Raw genomic sequence first — 24,149 nt, forward strand, 5'->3', positions numbered from 1 at the left:
ATTCATATCATCATAATTATGTGGCTAGAAATTAGGCTTTCCAGGAGATAATGCAAACAATTTGATTTTTTAATAATTTATGCAATGGGCACCTACGTCGCAGGACCTCAATTTTTCGTTTAGTTACCTGTTTTGTTTTTGTTTTTTTTTTTTTTTTTTTTTAAAGTACATAGGTACCATGGATCTCCATATGATACAATTTTAACATGTGGTTTTTTACCGCAGTATGTTATGATATGAAAATACAGGAAATGATTTTATTTTAAAATACCAATTGTACCTACCTACATTAGCGGGAAACTAATATTGTTCCCTATTCATCATTCAATTTTCCTGCAAGTGATTCAACATAAGTCCACAAATTGGATTCTTCATCTCCATATATGGTACCAGAATATTTTTCAATTCGTGATGATACGTACTAAACAGCTCTCAAGTTGATAAAAAATTACTGCGATGTACGTGCTATCAAATTTGAAAATCATCAAAGTTTTGTCAAATCAAGTACACCGAAGGGAAAAAATAGAATGATCTAATAGTTCTATTCTGCATCCGGCGTCACGACCACTCATTTGCATACATAAGTCATTTTGATGAGTAAGTATGTATAGATATACCTCTATAGTACATATAAAGGGCCTGCATTTTTCTCTCCCAATGCATAATTTGTTCTAAAATTAATTGGCAACGGTGTGGATACTAGATGTTCGTCGAATTGAACTTATGGTAAAATTAGTGTTATTGTGTTGTGGTGACTACATACCTAAAACAATTTGACTTCAAGCAAAGAAAAGCGGAAAACAGAGATGTCAACGAAAACAATTCGTATTTTGATAGCGGTACTAACAGTGTGGATTTCGGGCACAGTGCAGGAGGATGGAGGTATGCAAATAAAATTACTACATAAATGCGAAATCACGACCCAGAGACCTGAAGCCGAAAAATAAAGCTTACTCTCTAAATTTAAAGCAGTCAAATTTCACTGCTTAGCAGTCACGACATTTTGCCTTTTTAAAGCAGTAGTTTTTTTTACTGCAAAACAGTGAAAAATTACTGAATTGGTCAGTCAAAATGATTTTTTACTGACCAATTCAGTAATTTTTCACTGTTTTGCAGTAAAAAAAACTACTGCTTTAAAAAGGCAAAATGTCGTGACTGCTAAGCAGTGAAATTGACTGTTTCAAATTTAGAGAGTAGCTTTTCGCTTTTAGCTTCTGATAAAAATTATAAAGCTTTCGACTGGCATTGGGTTATACATTTATGAAGCTTAGCTTTCTTTTAGCTTCCAAAAATCTTGAAAATATTGTTTTTTTTATAGCTTATTGAGTTTTCAGCTTTCAGCTGCTTCGGGTCTCTGATTTTGAATTTTTTATCTATTTATTTACTTTTTTTTAGTAGATTTTTAATAATTTAATATTACCTATGTAATACGTATTATTTAGTATTTTTAAATTAAATAATAATGATTTCAAAATATTGCGGCCAAACTCAAAATTTTGTGTAGATCGTCAGATAAGATCAACTAAAAAATCAGTTTTCTCAAGGATTTACGAATTTTAGGATAGGGCCACTTCAGCAATTTTACTTGCTGATATTACGCTTTTCGAGAGTGTAAAATTCATTGATAGGTAGGTTTTTTCTTCTCTTTGAAGTAGGTACCATTCAGTTCATTCGAATTCTCTAGCAGGTGTGAAAGTTATTAACTACTTAGTACTTACCTATTTATGTTTGACTATACACAAAATACACATTAATAAGAACGCATTGCTAATTTCTGGTTATCTAGGATATGTAATGTAATCACTTACATTTTCTTTAATGTTTACAGTTTATTATTTCCCTGTATTTATTATACATAAAGTCCCTTCTACAATTCAGTTTCGTGATGGGGGCTCATCTAACGAGGTCAAATTTCAGATACTTCCGAATGAATCTTTGTCACTCGATTGCGGAGTAGATGCCCACTGTGAGAAATATCTCTGGATAGTAAGGAACCATTTTAAGTAGTTTATAATGAAGCTAAATTCTTAGTGTTTCTGTTGCAGCTTACCCTCTGAACTACACATGGCTCAAATTCGATGAAATGCTGCCCAACCAGCTATATAAACCAGAAATTCTGTCCGTGAAATCAGACTTTAAAAGTAGAAATTCAATGCACTACAAGTGCATAGTTTGTAATGAGAAGGTTTGCGTGAAACGTTATTATGATGTTACCATTTTAAGGGCAAGACATTATTATAATGTTACCATTTTCAGCGCAACAAGTGAGTATGACGTTTTGGCTGTACACGAATTGCGTCCCGCACCACGGGTGGTACAAATGGGTAGTCTCGAATTGCGTCCTAAACAGGCACGAATTGCGTCCGCTGGGGCAGGTATATTTTAAACAAAAGAAGTGGGTCAAAATAGAAAAAAAATGTATTCACAAAATATAAAGCATAGAAAAAGGGCATAGGTTGAGTAGCTCTAGAGTAATGGGTTAATTTCTCAAAAAGTCCTCGGACCTTTTTCTCCAGATTGGCTCGACCGATTTTTTCAAACCGGGACCAACACGTAGCTACACACGAGGGTCTTCCAAGAAAAAATGTTAAGCACACGCCCCCCCCCTAATATTCCCCCCTCAAATATTCGACTCAAAGTTTGAGTGCATTCCTTACCTACGAAGTACACTCGGCACACTTTTTTAATTCACGTTTTTAGATATCTTATTGACCCCAGAATAACAGCACATGGTCAAAAACGGGAGGAGAACCAGTTAGGTATATTTAGCAAAAAGTGGCCAAAAAGGACAATAATTGAGAACACAACTCAAAAGCTGAAAAACGTATAATTATTCAACAGATACTCATTTTCTGAGCCCTCAATTGAGCTTCTGTGACCCCCCTCCCACTCTTTTTTTGGGGTCAGATCAAGGCAATATGGGTGTCATTTCCATATGATTCGAACCTGCGAGCACGAAATATGATGTCAATTCTTCGACTAGAGGGCCTCAAGTCAAATGAGCCTCGGATTGGGCACTCTTACCCTTCCTCTCCTCTTTCGGCAATATGGACGTTTTTCAGACAAATCAAACTTGCTGAACACGAATAATATGTTGTCTAATCTTTCAATTATAGAGCACCCTTAGTGTCTCATTCGAAGAATTCATACTTAGTTTGAAATGCAAAATTTTAAAATAATTCTTTTAAAAAATAAATGAATAAGGAAATTAGCATTGTATGAAATGTTGACGCATATTCGTATACGTTAATTTGTACGTATTCTTCCTATTTCTCTAAAAACGACCATACAACCTACCTAACACCCTAACCTTGGGACGCAATTCGTGTCTAATTCTAATGATCTCGAAAGGGTTGCTTTGGGACGCAATTCGTGCCTTTTCGTAGTCTCGGGACGCAATTCGTGCAGTGCCGACGTTTTTGAGCTGTAGGTACCTTTGTCTAAATATTATGTAACTTTTGAATGATCTCATCTTCATGGAGCGATGTGATTACCAAATGGTACATTTATTCTGTCGTTGAGATTGAATTTTGCTGCGGAGAGGAATACAGTTTATCTTTTTTCAGAATTTTAGCACTTTTAAATAAAACAGGTACCTACTTTTAAGTCGTATTCATCTGCAGATCCAGAATATTTGGAAAAATGTGTTGGTGAGTCAGTCGATCTTGTGTGTGAGTTATACGACCGATTTCGAAGGATTGAATGGTATGGTCCATACAAAGCACGTCCAAATTCATCATATGATCCCGACGCTGATCTTAATGCTATGGTGAGTATTCCACGAGCAAAGTGCACTTATATGTCGTCTCAAACACCAGCCATGTAGTAAATAAGTTCTACAACACCATTCATGATGCGAATATTCTTATGAGTATAATCCCCCTAGCAACACAATCTGTTGATCTTATATTGACAGTAAAATTTATCTAAAATGAATCTTTAATAAATTGTCAGATATTTTTACTAGGTAGGTACCTACCTAATTTTAACAGATATTCTGGACCTTGCAAAAAAATGATCAATATTCAATAGGCATGAATGGCACGATAATACTTCTATATCCATCCAAAGTGTTATCGAATATTTATAGTTTATCGAAGTCGATTGCTTATAAGTCTACCTATGTCAATGAACTAACGTTATTTTTACTCTCATAAACGAGAAGAAATAATCTTCATTCAATCGTGTAGATTTCACTTCGATTTTCTTACGATATATTGTCATTGAAATTAAAGCAAGAATATCGATGATTGATCTGCAACGATATATTATGTAGATATCCGATTTTATAAATGCTTTATCAAAAGACGGCTTTCAATAGATCGAAAATCTGTGTTGAAAAATTTACGATTTTGTTTCAATTTCGATACGTTGAATTTTTAACGTGAATTAGCCTTTCCAGAGTGATTTCAAATTCCTGGAGAAAATTTAAAAAATCGCTGGAGGCTCCAGAAAGGTCTAAAACCAGTAGGCAGTTGTTGAATAGAAAGAGTGATTTACATCGGTTCACTTCGTTTAAAAAATTCTTATTTCAAGAAAAACATCTCAACCCTAAATCAATATCACTATTTTCCTATCAAAGAGTTAAAATTAAAAGATTATATCGAAATGTAAAACTAAAAAAATATTATTTCGTTCCGAAAAAAATTAAGTAGAAGTATCATATTACAAAACGATATCTATACCTCACTAGAAAATACGAGTATAATTAGCTCTTTCTCTTAAATTCTAATCAAAATTCGCACGTGTCTATCTCATTGATTAGATATTCGGTATGACGCATGAATTTACTTTCTATTGCTCTCAAAACTCGAAAATTTAGGCAATAAAAGTTCATGGAAATGAATTGTTCGAGAAAATAAACAATTGTGCGGATCGAATTGCTCTCGAGATTTCAATTTTTCGTCAATGAATATACGTATTAATTTAATGGTCCATTGGTAGCCGGAAGCTGTGAGCAAGGCCAAATGTTCGTACAAAGTATAAAGCATATTAAGGTAAAGGTGTAACTGATTTTAATAGGTACCTATCTCACGTCGAATAATTTTTAATGAAGCTTTTTCTAATTTATAGTTTTGAATTGTGCGTTGTTAACTCGGAAGTTTATCTATCTACAATTCTTCTGCGAAGATTGTTCAATTATATGGGAATGATTCATATAGACACACGTGATTTTTTTATCTGCATGTGATAAAGAACAGATTGTAAAATGTCTAAGCCATGTTCTCAGTGTTTCTTTGAAAAAAGATCAAATTTTGAAATAGAAACTATAATGAGATCTTAGAAATAACAATGAAATAGGATATCGCTGGGTATACAAATACTTGTAAACCTGCTTCACCTGTAAGTAATTTTATTATTTATTTTTTTCCTTGTAAAATTCATTGATAAAATTCACGAAAAACGTGACTCTCAAAGCGAAACGTTCGTTGAATAGATTTTAAATGTAGGTCCCTATAATAAAAAAACCGCCTCTTCGAAAATTTTAATGATCCGTAGTACATAGAAAAAATGACTCGTACTTCATTCTTTCTTACGATTATGATGTATAGGTAAGTATATGCACTTCGAAAAAACCAAATATGTACATAAATCGCGAATCAAATAAAGTTGACAGGTTCTCAGTACACACAGCAATGAGTAAACAGAAGAATGGGAATTTTCGAAATGTCATTGTACGTTTTAGAACACCGTGAGACTAGCTTCAGTCAATCCAATATTTGTTAACAAAATTAAGGTATACCTAGAATGAATTTTTTCAAGTTTCCAACTTTCATTCGATGAAATTTGTGGAAATTTCAGTTTTCAAAAATTTACTGGAGGATCCCGAACTTCTCAAAACATTTCTCAAAACTGCTTACAATAAATTCAGAGGATTGAAAATAGAGTAGAGCATATCAAATTTCAGTATTTTGGGGTAATTTGAAGAAATTTTGATTTTTTTAAAAATTATTTGCCAAAAAATTAAAATACATTTTAAAATTCACATTAACATATCACATTTCTGAAATTTTTGCTACTGATATATTTTTGCGTGATCTTTTCATCTATACTTTTGTCAAGTTCAAAATTTTGTCTGCCATTTTGGACCTAGGTACCTTGTAAATGACCTAAAATCACAAAAAAAAACTTTCATTTTTAATTGGAAATCATTCAAAAAAAAATTTTAACCCCTGAGGTGCCATTGGAGAGGAGATATGAGAGCTCTAAGAAAAGAGGAACTTCGAAAAAAATCGTGTTTTTTTGCTCTCACTTGTACCCAACCTGTTTTGAAAAAAATGGCTGTGTTCCAAAAAATGATATTTGAGATTTCATGTCAACCTGGGCTCTTTTGGTGAAAATCCAAAACCACTTTCAGAGTTTTACAAAGTACCTAATTGAAAATTTGTAAATCGTTTTGGTTTTTTTTTTTTTTGATAAACTCGTGTTTTGAGAATATGTGTGTTTCTTCTCGAATATTTTCTCTTTAATTTAATGCCGAAACATCGAAGTAAGATATCATTTCTGAAACTGGTGGAAATTTAATATATTGAAATGCAATGGTATTAATTATCTTTCAATCACCGACTCCTCAGCGAAAAAAATTTCCTCCACCTCCGGATTTAATTGGGTGCAATTTCAAATACCTACAAGTAGTAGGTAATTTATGATTTGAGCACGACAGTAATTTTGTTCATTTTCCAATTTGGTAAAACCAATACTCGAATTACTTTTAACACCTGAACTTCCTGTGATCTGATTTCTTGGTACGAAGTAGGTAATTTAGATAAGTATGTATTATCAAAATCGCGAGTTCATTTTTATTACCTGCTAATTAAAAGCACTGTTGGTTATATTTGTAGTTACCTACTTATCGCAATGTTTTTTCAAACTTACTTAGGTACTCATCATCTTGCGGCGATATAAAGTATATTGATACGTAGGTAGGTACATTGTAAACATTTTACAAATTAATTATTGGGAAAACCAAATCTCACTGACTGCAGCATAAGAAGGTGAAAACAATGGAACGCTTTATACATGATCGAGAGTTATTTCTTCACATTGAAGAAAATAGGTAATTGATGAAAAATGTTGGAAATTATTTAATAAAGGTTATCAGCTTTTGATCAAAATAATATAAAAAATTCGCGATCAATAAAAAATAAATTTTCGAAATTTTCACCGAATCGTTGATACAAAGTATAACTACCCTATACCTAACTAAATACTTAGGTACTTGTAGCTAGAGATGCACAATTTTTTCTGCTGAAAATATGTTATCAAGTCTCCTCACAAAACCGAATTTCTAATACCTATTTTTATTAGAAAATCAAAAGTTCCTGTTGTACGAAAATAATGATTCAACGAGCGTATTATTTGATAATGATTGAACAAGTTCGTCTACTCTACTTAGTACGGAAGTAACGTATAAGTGGATACTTCAATATAATTTATGAATGACTAACAGTGTGAATTTATTCAATAGGTAGTCTTACTTCTGATTCTTCAACTTCTCAAGCCTCTAGACTTCATTCTCCGCATTCACTCTGACTCATCCATTTATACTCTCCCATAACTCACTTTGTAAACTTTCCCATTTTTTTAAATGCGCTTGTGCATACAACAGTTCTAAGTAAAAAATTTGATTTACAAATTTGTTTCTATCCATATTTTCTTACTTACTCGTAAGAGAAAACTTCTCGAGGTGTCAACCTCCGATTTAACAAGACCGCGAGATTCTTAGAAAAAACATGACCTGACATAATCAACATAACCCAAATTTCAGTGCTCAGAATTTTACTTTTTTAAGGTAGGTAGGTACTTATCGATTTTGAATGAATTTTTGAAAATTCAAAATTGATCATTTTCTTGGTGATTTATGTTATTATTATTATTATTTTTTTAATGGTTAATATAGTTAGGCCTACTTATTAAGTAACAATGATGGAAATTAGTCCTAGAACTAATACTCCCTTAAACCGAATTTCACCAATTGTACAGCTATTATGGAGCCTCCAGTGCAATTTCCTAGTTTTCTAGAATTTTAAAATTTCCCCAGAAGGAATGAAAATTAATTTGGGCTGCTAAAAATCGATTTGTGGCTTATCCTCGACCTGTTTAAATGATTTATCCATATTTGAGCCAATTTCCAGGTGGTCATCTCAAGTGCATTTTTTTTACAAAAATGATATGTACATACAATTGAAGACTCGAAAAATCAAAACTGTCCGTCGAAAAATATTTGAAATTTGCACGAATGGATGTGTCTTACCAAAAACCAATCTCTAGAATCCAAATTTCACAATTTCGTTTTTGGAGTTTTTGAAGATGACCCACCCAGAAAAAATTTGTTAAAAAATGCCAATTATAGCATTCATCGATTCAAGTGGTCAAAAATATTTTTGACCACTTGAATCGATTGGAAACAGTTTCACTCCACTTTGAGCAGTTCCGGAGCCTCTAGATCTTAGAAAAAGTTGGAATTTACGTAAAATTTTGTCAAATGAATTTTCAGAAAGTTGAAATTTCCTGTAAATCCTTTCATGCCATTTTGGAGCCTCCGCAGTCATATTTTTATGGAATCCAGATTTTCAGAAAATGCCATTGTGATCATCAAATCCACATTAGCACGCATATAAATGTGATGGGTGATTGGCGACCAACTTGACGAATACTCACAGTTTTTCCAAAATTGGTTTCTGACGTTTTGTACCATACCTATTAGATTTGTTTTTTTTTTTACCGGATTCTCCAAAATCCGGTTTTTGGACGTTTTTTAAATCTCTTTTTCAACACTTTTTGCACAAACTTTTAAAACTTCAAAAGTCTTCTCTCTTTAAGTAAGCTCAGAAAAATCCCAAATCCATTTTCAAAAGTAGGTACTACAGATTCTAGTGGATTTTAAATCTGCCAAAATCCGGGTAAAAAACAAATCTATTATGTTGGGATGGATTGCTCAAAAAAAGAGTCAGCAGATTTGACTAAATTTAACAAATATTTTTATTTTGAGTTGAATAATACTCATAATAAATGTCAGCTCTGGAGGTGCCCCTGAAAGGGAGGAATGAGCCTTCAAACAGAGGGCATTTTCGAAAACAACGTTGTTTTTTCGCTTCTGTCGCTACCCTACTTGTTAGTTGTTTTGGAAAAGATGGCACAGTCTGGAAGTACCTAATTGAGATTCTGCGTCAATCCATGCTATCGCCTTGAAAATCCAAAAACATTTTTAGGGTTCTCCTGAGAGCAGTTAAAAATTTGCAAATCGCTTATTTTTGGAAAAATTCGTGTTTTGAAAATTTTTTCTTCGAGAATGTTTCGTATTAATTTGGTGAAAATATTGAAAGATATCAGTTCTAAAACTAGAGAAATATATTTTGGAACGCAGTAGTGCCAATTTTTTTGGTCATCCCTGCCAATTTCAAAAAATTGATAAAAATAGCCAATAACTCGCGAATTTTTTTTATTTTCTCGAAAGTAGTCTTTGAAAAAGGGCTAGAGGGCTGCGATTTGCGTCATTGGTCATCTCTTCGGAAGGTCTTTCCACTGGAAAAATTTCAAAAAAAATCGCCAACCTCCCTTACCACAATTCTTGGTCGAATTGACGTGGAATGGCCCTTTTTGAAAATCTGGAATCTTCAAATTATTACCTACTATGGAGGCTTCACAATGACTTAGAATCGCCTTAAATCGACTCAATATGATGAAATTTAGGGTTTGTTGTAAATTTTGGCTTTTCAACGCCATTGGGTAAGATTTTGTGGAATTTTAATTTTTCAAAAATTCACTGAAAGCTTTAAGATACTACTCAAAAGGGTTGGAAATCGTTTCCAATCGATTTGAAACGTCCAAAATATGCCTCATACCAAATTTCAAATTTCCAAGTTGATTGATAAAATTTTGATTTTTTTACATTTTTTGGCCCAAATTTGATTTTTAGAAATTCACTAAAAATCAAAAACCATATCAACCCTCTTGTGGCTTTGAATCGATTTGCAATCACTTTCAAGTCGATTTGCTAAATTTCTCCAAAAGCGTGAAGTACTAATACAATGACCTTTGGCAGCTGAAAATTGAATCGTACGATGAATTCGGCTGATGAATTGCAAATTTGAAGTGACCTGAAAATCAAGGTATTTGTATCTTTTTCACTAAAGAGTTGGAAATTTCAATCGCCAAGTATTTAAATTTTATTGCTATTTCTATGTAAGCATGTACATAATCAAGAACTGGATATGTTCGCGAGGATTTCCAAGTACCGACATAATTCGGATGTTTCCTGATTCTTGGAAGAACAGTCTGAAACCACATCTAATTGGCTAAGCTTGTTGAAATTTGGGGTATAAAGTACCTAGACTTCAACATTTGCAACTTCATTTGGTAAAATTTTGTAGGAATTTCAACTTTCAAAATTCTGCTGAAGGCTTCAAATTTCGAGAGCCTCCAGAAGATTTTTGGGAGTTGGAACTTCCACAAAAATTTTAGTCATTTGAGTTGAAAACCTGAAATTTACTTTAAAAAGCTTAATGTCAACATGCTGAGTCGATTAGAAATGTTTTCAGTACGTTGTTTTGAAAGCTCCAGCCCTATTTTGGAAATTTCATTTTTTTTTTAAATGCCATAATAATTAAAAATCTGCTAGATTCTCCGGAACTGCTCAAAAATCCGTTCGAAAATATTTTTTATCGATTTGGGATGTCGAAAAAGGTCACATCAGCGAAAATTTGATGTAAGTTTTCATTTTTGATCCGAATTCTAATTTTTTTTAAATTCGCCAAAAATCAAAAAAATATAATAGGTACCTACCTACTTTGGCGTTTGAAATTTTGAAAATTTTAAAATTGTAATTAATTCGCTGACTCCTGACTGGGAAGAGGGGAGTTGTCCTGCCTTCGATTGTTTAGTAAATATGGTACATACACGAGAACATCTTGTAGGTGGTATTTTTCACCTGATAACTGACACTATAGATCAATATGATGAGACACACGCCAAATAGTATTTTGTATGAGATTTAGGTACGTACCTGTTTTCAAGGCTAGCCACTCTTTTTGTGATGTACCGAATACTTAGAACCCCGGTGTAAAAAATTCGAGAAAGCCAGAACCGGTACTTAGTTTATGGGTGCAGTCGCACCTGATAAACACAAGTAGGTAGAGGTACCTACATATAAGGTAGCTCCATCTGTATACGTGCGATAAGTGTTGTTATAAAATCACAACGTGAGCATCGACGTATACTACTAATCATGCAGATCAGTTGTGATGGGTTTTCTCCATACAACGTAGCATTCTGTGCGTTGCGTTCGTCGAATCATATGTGACGAAGTTTAGTGTAGTTTCATGTGTACTACGTGATCGATGATTTTCTAAAAGTGTTAATTGAAAATAAAAACGATGAAAAATAGCGCGATCTTTTTTATAATTTTTATTTCCCTGTTGTGGAGTAATGTGGAATCTGGCGGTAGTAAGTAATTAGCTAAAAATTAATTTTTCTTTAGAAAAAAAAAGGCAAAAAATATATGCTTACGAGAATAATGAAACAATAATGCATTCGGGTCGTTCTAGGGTATCCGAAACAAAAACTTCAAAATTGTCCAGATAATGAGGTCCAATGTGCTCCTAAATTTAAGATGAATATGGCACCATTCGCAAAATTTGATAAACTTCAGGAAAAAGATAGTCAAAACTTCAAATGTCTTGCTTATGGTAAGCATCTAGTTATTCACATGAGTTCTGCTCACGGATATATTCAATTAGCCTCATAATACGATATGTATTGTTAAAATATAATCGAGTATTCTTTAATTTGCGTTATAGGCGATCCAGCTCCAAATATTACGTGGTACAAAAATGGCGAAAATTTGAACAAATCTGTCAAAGAATTCGAGTGGACTGCTTACAATTTACAAGCTAAAAAAGACGACGGAAATTACACGTGCGAGGTGTGCAATAGCATGGGGTGCATTAAGCACACTTTTGAAGTTCATGTCATAAGACGTAAGTGATAGATACGAGCATTCCCTTGGGTATTTTTTGAACGGTTTTTCGTTCACATTTTCCAAATGTTTTTGGAGAATTTCAAAACAATGGAGGGTCAAAAATCGAAAAATCAAACTGTCACCAAATTAACCCAAAAAACCCTGAAATTTGGTAAGTATGTATCTTTTCGCAAACCCCATTTCTCGGATCGATTAGAAGTTTTAAACGGGTTTGAAGCCTTCAGCAGAATTTTGAAAGTTGAAATTCCTACAAAATTTTACCAAATGAAGTTGCAAATGTTGAAGTCTAGGTACTTTATACCCCAAATTTCAACAAGCTTAGCCAATTAGATGTGGTTTCAGACTGTTCTGGAGCCTTCGGATACATTTCGAGAGCCTCCAGAAGATTTTTGGGAGTTGGAACTTCCACAAAAATTTTAGTCATTTGAGTTGAAAACCTGAAATTTACTTTAAAAAGCTTAATGTCAACATGCTGAGTCGATTAGAAATGTTTTCAGTACGTTGTTTTGAAAGCTCCAGCCCTATTTTGGAAATTTCATTTTTTTTTTAAATGCCATAATAATTAAAAATCTGCTAGATTCTCCGGAACTGCTCAAAAATCCGTTCGAAAATATTTTTTATCGATTTGGGATGTCGAAAAAGGTCACATCAGCGAAAATTTGATGTAAGTTTTCATTTTTGATCCGAATTCTAATTTTTTTTAAATTCGCCAAAAATCAAAAAAATATAATAGGTACCTACCTACTTTGGCGTTTGAAATTTTGAAAATTTTGCTAGTGATGTACTTGTACGTATATGTAAGATATATTTTTGCATACTCTTTTGATTTAGTTTCGTTCATTGTTCGGTTCAAATTTTTACCATTTAGTGTGATTGATTTTTGTGTTCAGATCTGAAGATAGTAGATGGTCCAAAAAATGCTACCAGAAAAATTGGAGAAAGGTATGAATTGAGATGCCAACATAACCATCCTTTAGATGAATATCTCAGAATAGATTGGTTTTATGCAACTACTGATCCATTTAACTCAACGGGGCCACCCAATGATGATCAATCTGAGGTAAGAAATGTGAACTAGACTGAACAATTTTCAAAACTGTTCTCCCGTTTTAGTCTGATTTTCCTGGGAATTGATAAAAATTCCGACTTAATACATACATTATTCAAAATTGAAGATTGGTCCACATAAGTACATAAGTACTTAGGTACATAGAATATCCATTTCAGTGTCCCAGACTCCCAGAAGTATATTTTTATTCAGTTTAATAAGCATGTATGATTTTTCAAAACGAACCAAAATGGTCAAAAATTTGCTAATAATAATTGGATAGAGAGGTTCCTGTAAGACTGTAAAACCTGCACATTTCAGCTCAAAATTCTTGCCATACGATTCATATAGGTTTTAAAATTACATTGTTTTTGCTTTGAATAGAGGCGGCAGAACAATCATGATAGGGACGTTTTTACGAGCACACGTGAGATTGAAATCGAAAGTGAGAACCAAACAGGATGGTACACTTGTGGAGTAATCACCAAACCAGAACAAGTGTATAAGTCTGCATTTTTAACAGTCAAGCCCAAAGATAGTAAGTACTCGTATGTATAGGTGTTGAAAATTAAGTTATAAGAGCCCATTTCTTGTACTGTGAACAGATAAGTAATAATCTATTAATTTATTAATGTATTTGTCTGTCGTGTATTTCCAATCAGATGTAGATGAACATCCAAGCGTCTTGCTGTCCTTTTCAGGAAGTATTGTTTTAGCCTTATTGCTCGCCGTTGTTATTCTAATCGCGTATCACAAATTCAGAGAGTAAGTCGTGCTGAAGAACTTTCGAGAAAATACCTAAAAGCTCGTTAAAAACTAATTTTCGGTATTAATTGGTATTTTTTTTTTCAATTTTAGGAACAACCCTATCCCTCCGACTATCATGAGACAATATATTCCAGCAATTGTAATCAAGAAACAAGCCACTTCTGAATCTGGTTCTAATGAACTCAAAGTGAGTATCTTTTTAGTCAATTTCGAGGAAGAAGAACTCCATTTAAATTGAGAATAATTTTTTTAAAAATAATTTCTAGAGCACATTTGACGTTTTCGTCGAACGTCGTCCGGCTCCTGACAATTTTAACGTCGAGGAGGGCCATCAATACTACGAATTTCCAAAAGATGCAGAATGGGAATTCCCCAGAGAAAAGGTACAATTGTTGAACGGTATCGGTGAAGGAAATTTTGGCAAAGTGTTCAAAGCAGAAGCCTTCGAGATTTTGAAACCAGGCATCTCTACCACTGTTGCTGTGAAGACACTCAAACGTTAGTTCAAACTTCAGAGTCATAAGATCTATCGAGTCTTTCTAAAAATTTTACAATCAATTTCATTTATTTGTAGAAGGATTCGACGACGAAGCTGCGAAGAATTTAGTAGTCGAAACGGAAACAATGAAAGCAATAGGCAAACACAAGAATATCATCAATTTACTAGGATGTTGTACGGATAACGGTTCATTGATGGTTATAATGGAGTACGCAGCTCTCGGAAATTTAGTAGATTTTCTCAGAACTCATAGTTATCCCGTGAATAACAATGGGAATGATTATGTCACACTGGGGAATAATTTAAGTGAAGAAACGCTGCTCGGATTTTCTCTTCAGATTGCCGAAGCTATGGAATTCTTGGCCTCGAAAAAGGTACGTTCTTACAACTTGTTAATAGGTACCTAGTTTAATAGTCCAAAATGGCAAGAAGTGGTTGACCTGAAAAATATAATTGGATTTTGGTAAATATGGGTCTAAAACATCAGAAAAAATATTTGTTTCACGTCCACTGAACTAAAATTTGTGAAAAATGGCCTGCACAAGAGGAAAAAGACAAATTTTAAAATTTTGCTTCCTCTAATTTTGAGTAAAAATAAACTGTTGCAGGAATTATCCAAAAGTAACCTTGCGACCTATCAAAATGAGTTAAAATTTTGCGAGAAAAACAAATATTTCAATGAAAAAACTTTTTGAGCATTTTTGATGAATTTCGAGCCCCAAGGTTGAGTCATGATTTTTAGGATGTTTGAAAAAAGGTATCATGTGACCTATCAAAATGGGTTAAAATTTCGCGAGAAAACCAAATATTTCAATGAAAATACGTTTTGTGCAATTTTGATGAATTTTGAACCCAAAGATTGAGTCATGATTAAAGCATTTTTGATGAACTTTGAGCGACAAGATTGAGTCATGATTTTTAGGATGTTTGAAAAAAGATATCATGTGACCTATCAAAATAGGTTGAAATTTCGCGAGGACACCGAATACTTCAATGAAAATACTTTTTGAGCATTTTTGATGGATTTTGAGGACAAAATTGAGTCATGACTTTCATGGTGTTTGAAAAAGGTGTCATAATTAATTATAACCTACTAAAACGCGTTAAAATTTCAGAATAAAATCACGAATTTCTATCAGAACTTTTTTCATGAATTTCGAAGCATTTTAAGCCTAAAATTAGGTCATGATTTCTGAGATTTTTGAAAAAATGGTCACGCGACATGAAAATGGGAAAAGTTTGATGTTGCAATATTTAATGTTTCCAAATTCCAGAGTATATACCTATATTATTGGAAGAAATTCGTCGCTATAATCAACAGTAATTGATTACTTAAGTGCCATTATTGGCGCTACGATTCACTAGAAATACAACTGATACACTTATTTTGTTTTTCATCGCTGATTATGTTGAAACATCGAATGATTATGGTGACTCATGCATTGGTGTAAATTATCGCTCCAATTATTTTTCTTAATGATTCTAAGAAAATCATGATTCAATATTGGGATAAAAATCTTTCAAAACTATCCGAAAAAAGTTGTGATAGTAATTTTTGAATTTCTTCTTAACTTTCAACCTGTTTTGATAGGTCCCGTAACATCTTTCTCAAAAAAACCTTAAGAACTGTGACTCAATTTCGGGCTTGTAATTGTTCGAAAACGTTGAACATGAATTCTTCTCAAAATTTTAACTCATTGGATATGCCACGTGACTCTTTTTCAAAAATCCCAAAACTCATGACCGGATTTTTGAGCTTAAGGTTTTTTAAAATGCTCAGAAAACATTTTCGTTGAGATATTTGAGTTACTTGAAAAATTTTAACCCATTTTGATAGGTCACATGATACCTTTTTTCGAACATCCCAAAAATCATGACTTAATCTTAGGGCTCAAAATTCATCAAAAATGCTCAAAAAAAAGCATTTTTGTCGAGATATTTGAGTTTCTCGCGAAATTTTAACACATTTTGATAGGTCACACGATACCTTTTTTAGAGCATCCTAAAAATCATAACTCATTCTCGGGGCTCAAAATTCAACAAAAATGCTCAAAAAGCATTTTTGTCGAGATATTTGAGTTTCTCGCGAAATTTTAACCCATTTTGATAGGTCGCATGATACCTTTTTTCAAACATCCTAAAAATCATGACTCATCAAAATTCATCAAAAGTACTCAAAAAGCATTTTTGTTGAGATATTTGAATCTCTCGCGAAATTTCAACCCATTTTGATGAGTCACACGATACCTTTTTTCGAATATCCTAGAAGTAGTGACTCAATTTTGGACTCAAAATGAATTTTTGTTGAGATATTTGAATTTCTCGCAAAATTTTAACCCATTTTGATAGGTCGCAAGGGTACTTCAGCATGAATTTTTCTAGCCCTAATACAAGCCAAATTCGACTCTGGAACACGTTTTGCCAGTTGGACTGTGGCCTGCCTATCTAAATAAGCTTGATTTACCTAATTCAAGTCCATATAATCAAGCAGTCTACAAATAAATTTGACACTCGTACTAATTTTACAGTGTATACACAGAGACCTAGCTGCTCGTAACGTTCTCGTGACCGAAGATCATACAATGAAGGTTGCTGACTTTGGATTGGCTAGAAACGTGCACGAAAACGACTATTATCGTAATACAACCAACGCCCATCTGCCGATCAAATGGATGGCTCCTGAATCCTTGTATCATCGCAAATACACGTCGCAGTCGGATGTGTAAGTAGATATTCTGACTAATTTTCAAAAATCCTGAAATGGGAATTATTTTGATGGATCTCATAGACTTGTCTGAGTTTGAAGATACCAGTGTCTTTATATACTCTGACTGCATTCGTAAACTTTCTTCTTCAAAGTAGCACATTTGCAAACGTTTCGAATCATGGAATGAAGTAGTCGAGAACTGAATAAATGAATGAATTATTTATTTAAGGACGCTTCAGCATCTAGGCTTTTTTGCGTCCACAATTAGACTATTTAAATTTTAGAATTACTATGGTTATTTTTAACATTACCTATCTACTTAACAATGAGGAGAAAAATAGCAGCACCTAGATATACATATGTAGCACAATTTTTTGAAATTTTTGCACATTTTTTTCTCTGCATCACAAATATTTCTGCAGAGATGAGCACGATGACCCTAGAGAAAAATTAACTGGACCGGTACTTTATTTGATCAGGCTTTGACTGATGTTGTGATCATTCATAATCAATTTTTTTTTTGAAGGGTTTAGTTTTCTAGAAAATTGCCTTCTGTTCACAAATTGCCACAGAATTCTGAAGCTAGGAGAGTAACAATTTCACACGTTTCATTATACATACAAATCTTATATCAAGATAAAGGTGTTCATTTTATACTAAATTATGAAAATAATTTACCGTATTGTTGCATGTGTTTTTTTGTTTTTCATTTCTCAGTTTAAAATAAATAACTAGTCTGGTGTATTTATTTCATTCAATATGAATTGAGCTAAGTATATTGAGCAGATTTTATGAAATTGTTTTGCATGTGTGTTTAGCAGTGCATTCTCATTACTGTAGAAATATGACTAACCTGTCTCTTTCATCGGATTTTCCATTATTATTAGTCTGAGTGCTTATATTTGAGCACTTACCTAATGTAAACATTAACTTGGGGTTAAGTACATATAAGTTGTTTATAATGTAATAAAGAAAAAATGTGTAATAAGAGATCTGATCTGTACTAATATTGAACCGGCCAACAAATGGGAAATTTTAAAGTAGGTACCTATTAGGGGGAAAACACTGGCCTGAGTAAGTTAGAGCTTCGAGTAGGTACTTCATACATTTTATAAGAATCATAATATAGGTAGTTCGCTTTTAGTATGTTTGCATTGGTGACCAATTGTTTTGTGTGATGATAACCCAAACATTTTTGAAATGTAAGGAATGCCTGTCTGACTAGGGAACTTTTTGAATAATAATTGGCACCCTTTGATTTGAACTTTTAATCGGAAACCAAGTCAGATCAAGAAATCATCCCTCAAAACGTCTGTAATCAAAATTACAAGAGCTAAAGTTCATTTTTGGATTTTTGTAAAAATTTTATGGATTAAAAAAAAACTGTTTCGAAATCAAATTGTAAACTTTTTCATGAAACATACATCTATTGAGCAAGGTGAACCGATGCAAGTTATTCCTTCAATCAATTGAACTCCCACACATCAACGACAGCCAGTTTTGAGCCATTTTGAAGCCTCCAGCAAGTTTTAATTTTTTTCCAAAAATTATTCACAACCAAGAATAGACCTGGGTGCGATAAGTACATATTATATTTAGGGAGGTATTCTCTACCTTTTTAAGAAAAAGTCGCCATTTTGGGAATTTCTTGAGTGAAAATGTCTATAGACTGGCTGGGCTAACAAGTTCTGCAAAATACCTGTATAATTTCCTTCTGACTAATCCAAATTCGTGGATTTATTTTGATCAAAGTGGTTAGTTCGCATTTTCGTCAATTATTTTACGTGATTTCGAAGAAATCCGAGCATGTGATTATACGTGTGGTAATCTACCTTATCTGTCTAAAAACACAGTTTTCCTTTTAAAAACGCCTTTTAATTAGTTAAGTAATTAAAAAATCGATTTAATGCGATCTAGAATCAGGGTTATCTCTAGACAGGTAGCTATCGGTTGAACTCTATGGCGTTATAAAATATAGCTAATTACAATTTCTCTTATCTCTCTCTCTTGCTCACCACGTTGATTTCTTATTAGGGAATCACTCGAAGTGTTCATCTCTGATTTTTGAACGCCCAGTGCAATTTCTAGGGGGAAAAACATGGTTTGGAACCCCCCTCGTCACGATTAATTAAAGTGTCAGCTGATTACTAAAAATTCAAAGAAGACAATTTTCTCGTTTCTCTTTTTTTTAATGCACTTTTTTTTAGAAAAAATTATGAAAATTATTTTAGCAATCAGTTTTTACACCCCCCCCCCCCTCTTCCTCACTCCCCACCGAATTCCACCATTTTAAAATATTATGAAACCTTCGATGCTATTCTCGATTTTTTCATTATTAGATGGGTATTTTTGCATTTTTCTTGAAAGCGTGGGAATCTACTTTCGTATCTAAAAATTCAATTCTAATTTATGCTCGAACTGTTCAAGATGTTTGTCTGAACTTTAGGGGATTTTCATTATCTTGTACGAAAAATACGAATACCTTCTTAATCAAAAATGGCTGGCCAAAAAAAAACATATGCTCGAGATGTGTGCCTGGAAATCGACGCAGTCGTGAATAATCTCGATAAGCAGGTCGAGAATAATCCACCATCTTCTGAGAAAATTCAAATACATTATACATAGGTACTGAAATCAAAGATCGTGCTGGAGACTCTAGAATAACTGAAACTGGTGAATTAAATTGACTTTGTAGAGTTGATATTTGATTTAGAACTGATTTTCATTTATTTTGTTTCACCAAGAAAACATACATTTTAAAATAGAAAAAATAAATAAATTTCTGAAAATGCGATCTGTCACGAGAAAACCAACTTAGTGTCCAAAAAATCGATACCTTTTTTATGGTGGATATTAGTAGTATGTACTTAGGGTGCTGAATCCGACTGTCTGGGGGTTGAAACGTTCGCGAACGATTCTCTTGACCCTAAATCTGAGGTCAAAAAAATAGAGCAACTACAAAAAAAAAAAAAGAGCAACTACAGTAAAAATTGAAAAAAAAATTTGATTTTCTTGAAAGGTATGTTCTGGGGAGTCGAAATACAAATTTTTGCAACAATCGGCTCACATTTGGAGAATTTGTGCCATATTTTGAAATTTGAGTAAGGCTTGAGTTGGAAAAATCAACTCTTTTCACCTTGAACAAATTTGTTAAGAAACGTGATAAAGGCTATAGGTGGATAAGTATGGTGAATTTGCCCCCGAGAGCTTCAGGGTTGATATTTGCATGGAAGGTTGGTACCCTTGAGCACCTTCCGTCACGAAAGTTTCAGACCCCCAGACCCCCCCGTTTTTGAGAAACCCCCCCTTTTCTAAAATTACAATAAAAATTTTTTTCTCAGCCCCATGTGAACCGATTTTTTTAATTTTTTGGAATGTTGTAAACATCCATAAGAGGCATCCCCACAAAAAATTTCAACCCCCTCCCCCCACAGTTTCCCCTCAAAATGGCGTTTTTTAGTAAATATTGTCACTTATGATAGACTTTCAAAAATTTATTAAAAATCGAGAAATAAAATCAGACAAGTTAAGATTTGAAGTGATTAGAAAATTTTTTGAGCCAAACAAAGAGCACTAGAAGGAGGATCCAGAAATACATCACCAGGCAAAATTTTAGCCGCTTAAGTTCATTTTTCGTTTATTGAAGAATTTTTTAAGGTGCTTTTTTCTCAATTTGAAAAAATCAAAATTTGATTAAATTTTCATTAGAAGCTGAAATCTGGTTCAAACACTATCTAATTATAATTCCTCGAATTGATTGCTGGTTATTTTAAAAAGTTATTCTGGAGCCTTCAGAAAATTCTTGGAATCAGGTTTGGGGAAAATTTCAATTTAGCATAATATTTGTGACTTCTCAACTCAATGTAAGCATACATTTTCAAAATCTGTTTCTGCCAGTTCATTTTGAAAATGTTTTCCTGCGATAAGTAGGTAGAAGGTTAAAAAGCTAAAATTTAATTATGAACTCCTCGGTCGATTGATGTTAGTGTAGAGTGATTATGAAGACTCCAACAAATTTTTTAAATCATTCAACTTCAATAAAAAAAAAAAAAAACTTAAAAATATTAAGTATTTACGGATTTGAAAATTTATTCACAAGTCCATTCAAAAAGCCAAAAAACGACGAATCCAATTTCATGAGAGCTTAATTTTATTTTTATTTTTTTATGACAACTTTTTTCCAAAAATGGAAAATTTCAAAATGTGCAAAAAGCTCTCGAATGACTGAAAATCAGCAACAATCGATTGCACTGGTCCAAAAATAGAGTACGATCAACAATTTAGACAATTTAAGTAGACACATTTTCAAGGAAAAATATGTACCTACTTACGTATATTTGCAGTAAAAAAAATGGACAGAAATTTTGAAAATTTGTGCCTTACGTGATTGATTCATGATTGAGAGGCAACGCATCTTGTTTGGAAATTATTCAAGTCTAAATAAATAAGTCTTGAAACAAATTTCAATTTTATGCTTCGATTAGAATCAACTTTTTGAAAAAAAATAACCGCCAATTTTTCCTTTTTAGATATCTACCTACCTTGTAAGGAGATTTTAATAGATACCTAGTAAATTTTGTAGAATTTGTTATGTTTTCTTAAAACTGGAATAAAACTCCTCCATATCTGTCTTGCAATCTAATCTCATCTTATTATGTATTTCAGATGGTCTTTTGGAATAGTCTTATGGGAATTGGGCTCCATGGGAACACCACCATATCGTGATTTGTCAAACAGCGAAGTGCTCAAAGGGCTTCCAGATGGCTTACGCATGGATAAACCTGAATTGTTCTCAGTCGAAACGTAAGCATCTCATACATTCTGTCACTATTTTATAGGAATGTACTCGTAAAATACGAAGTCATATTTTGTAAACAAATCTTCATCTTTGCAGCTATAAACTGATGCGAAATTGCTGGAGTTATCTTCCCGAAGAGCGACCAACCTTCGCTAGTATTGTACAACAATTGACTAATTTAATAGATGATATAAAACAGGTATGTAATACCTATCAATAAAATAGGTCTTGTAAGGGGGGGGGGGGGACAGACTATAACAAAAAAATCTAATATATTTTTCCTTTCCTTCATTTATTTAGCAAAATCAGGTACCAGAAAATTTTGAAATGGATCTATCATCAGAAAGTGAAGAAGAATATGTTGAATCATCTTTATACTCGTATGATGTCCCTCTGGTAGGAGTTCAAGTATGCTGATGAGATCACTATATCATGTTGGAATTCATTCCATCTTCAATTCGATGACTTGCTATAATTTTTGGAAGATAATCGAAATGATATTTTCTGCTTGAAACAAATCAGGAAATTAAAATGTAATGTGAAAGAGGTTGTAAGAAAATTATATTGAAATTTTCTGTGAGATATAATTATCAAGATTTGAGTTGCGCAGCGAATGCTATTTTTCACTTAGAGAAGCAGAAGAGGTGAGAAGGGAGTAGTATATGGATAAGGTGTCTGATGACTTTAGGTTTTTTAGTGGTGGAAGTGAAGTTGACGTTTTAAAATTTGATACGATCATTCCTAAGAATGGTGAAGTGGTGTGCTTGAAATTGTTTTCAGAGTTGAGTAGATGAATAGAAGTAAATCTCAGTGAAGATTTTTTCATCTGAACGTAGGAGAGTTTGCTTCAAAGAATCTAGTCATAAAACGCAATTTAAAGTATAATCGAAAAAAAGTTGGGTATTGATTTTGAGTTGGAAGTCACTCAGAAAATTTGTTAGCTTCTTGATCGTCATTACCGATTTCTAAAACCGAGATCGAGATTGAATGCCTGTAGGCTGTATGAGTACCTACCTATTTTTAAGAATTTTTTTCCAATAGGATGTTTTACTGTAAAAGTACAGAGACTTAATTTCTGCATCGTAGTGATCATGTTTATTTTTAATGACGTCACAATTTTATGTACATATGTACATATTATTTGTTGTTGAATACTTTTTAAAGAAAATACATACAGGTTGTCTTACTATACTTAGAAGTACAGACGCTTAATTTCTGCATCGTAGTGATCATGTTTATTTTTAATGACGTCACAATTTTATGTACTACATATTTGTTGTTGAATATACTTTTTAAAGAAAATACCTACCAATATTAATATCGAATGAATGTAACTCATTAGTGAGATTTTTTTATAAGTATCAGTTTAGGAATTATAGTGTTAATGTTTCTGAATAGATTTATTTTTTAGTGTAGAACTAAATAAAAGAACACAACGCTTGTTTTTAGTACCTACCTACTCAAATCGTATAGTAATCGTATGTAGTCTTGATGACGTCACGATTTTGTATATTTTTATTTTTATGTTATGTTTTCGGTTTAACATAGTAATTTTTAATATTATAATTTTGTCCTGTTTAAGGCCTTCTTTACCTGTTCATTATTGTTCATTATTTTTTTTAATATGAAAGTAGATCTTTCAATTTTATAAAAAAATATACCTACGTTTCAAATTGTCACTTCGAATTTTTGATTCAGCAACCTTAATCGATTTGCAATACTCAACTCATATTCGGCTACCGAAGTCGATTAAAACGCTTTCTGGAGCGATTTGAAGTTGCTGGAAAAATTCAAGAACCAATAATAAATAAATGCAAGCATGAAGTTTGACCCTCCAAAAGCTATAAGCGAACATACAAAGTTCTACTCAGCACGAGTTGCCTACTAACCCAGAACTGCTCAAAATGGTTCAAAACCATTTCCACCCAATTGGGGGTGATCCAAAGTGGGGTACTGGCTACTTACCAAACAGCTTTCCAGCCTATTTGGAAAAAAATTCGAATTTGGGATAAAAAATTTGATTTTGAAAAGTGCATCAAAATGCACTTTGATAGCTAAAATTCTGGTTCGTGATACGTTTTACATGAACTTTAGATTTAGTTTTGTAAAATTGAAGCAATTTGGGATCCCCCTTGTTAGTTTTTTAAGTTGCTCGTGTTTTTTTTCAATCTCCTGTTGTTTTTATTTTTTTTTTTTAAATGAAGAATACTTATGATACGTAGTATTCAGTATCTAAAGGTACCTGGAAATAGTCAAACTACGTATTTCAAATCTAAACCGGATTAAATTTCTTAAGATTTCTACAATTTTTTTAAATTCTGTTTTCTAAGAATACAGCACGTGGAATGT

The 24,149-nt window shown here is 32.9% G+C and overlaps 1 protein-coding gene and 1 long non-coding RNA gene across 2 annotated transcripts; both read left to right on the forward strand.

Moving 5' to 3' along the window:
• Positions 1–46: 46 nt before the first annotated feature.
• On the forward strand, positions 47–3,873 carry LOC135834919 (uncharacterized). The gene is made up of 4 exons (XR_010556791.1): positions 47–882; positions 1,829–1,966; positions 2,046–2,264; positions 3,624–3,873. It is a non-coding gene; the product is annotated as an uncharacterized LOC135834919 (long non-coding RNA).
• Positions 3,874–11,131: 7,258 nt separating this feature from the next.
• Positions 11,132–23,479, forward strand: LOC135834917 (fibroblast growth factor receptor 3-like). The gene is made up of 13 exons (XM_065348906.1): positions 11,132–11,445; positions 11,547–11,687; positions 11,799–11,978; positions 12,871–13,040; positions 13,413–13,566; positions 13,691–13,793; positions 13,887–13,983; positions 14,063–14,294; positions 14,371–14,669; positions 16,824–17,017; positions 21,668–21,805; positions 21,897–21,999; positions 22,101–23,479. Exons 1-13 carry the CDS (start codon positions 11,376–11,378, stop codon positions 22,215–22,217), a joined length of 1,998 nt encoding a protein of 665 aa, XP_065204978.1. The 5' UTR covers positions 11,132–11,375; the 3' UTR covers positions 22,218–23,479.
• Positions 23,480–24,149: the final 670 nt, after the last annotated feature.

This window comes from Planococcus citri, chromosome 2 (genome assembly GCF_950023065.1).
Source record: "Planococcus citri chromosome 2, ihPlaCitr1.1, whole genome shotgun sequence".
Classification (NCBI taxonomy): Eukaryota; Metazoa; Arthropoda; class Insecta; order Hemiptera; family Pseudococcidae; genus Planococcus; species Planococcus citri.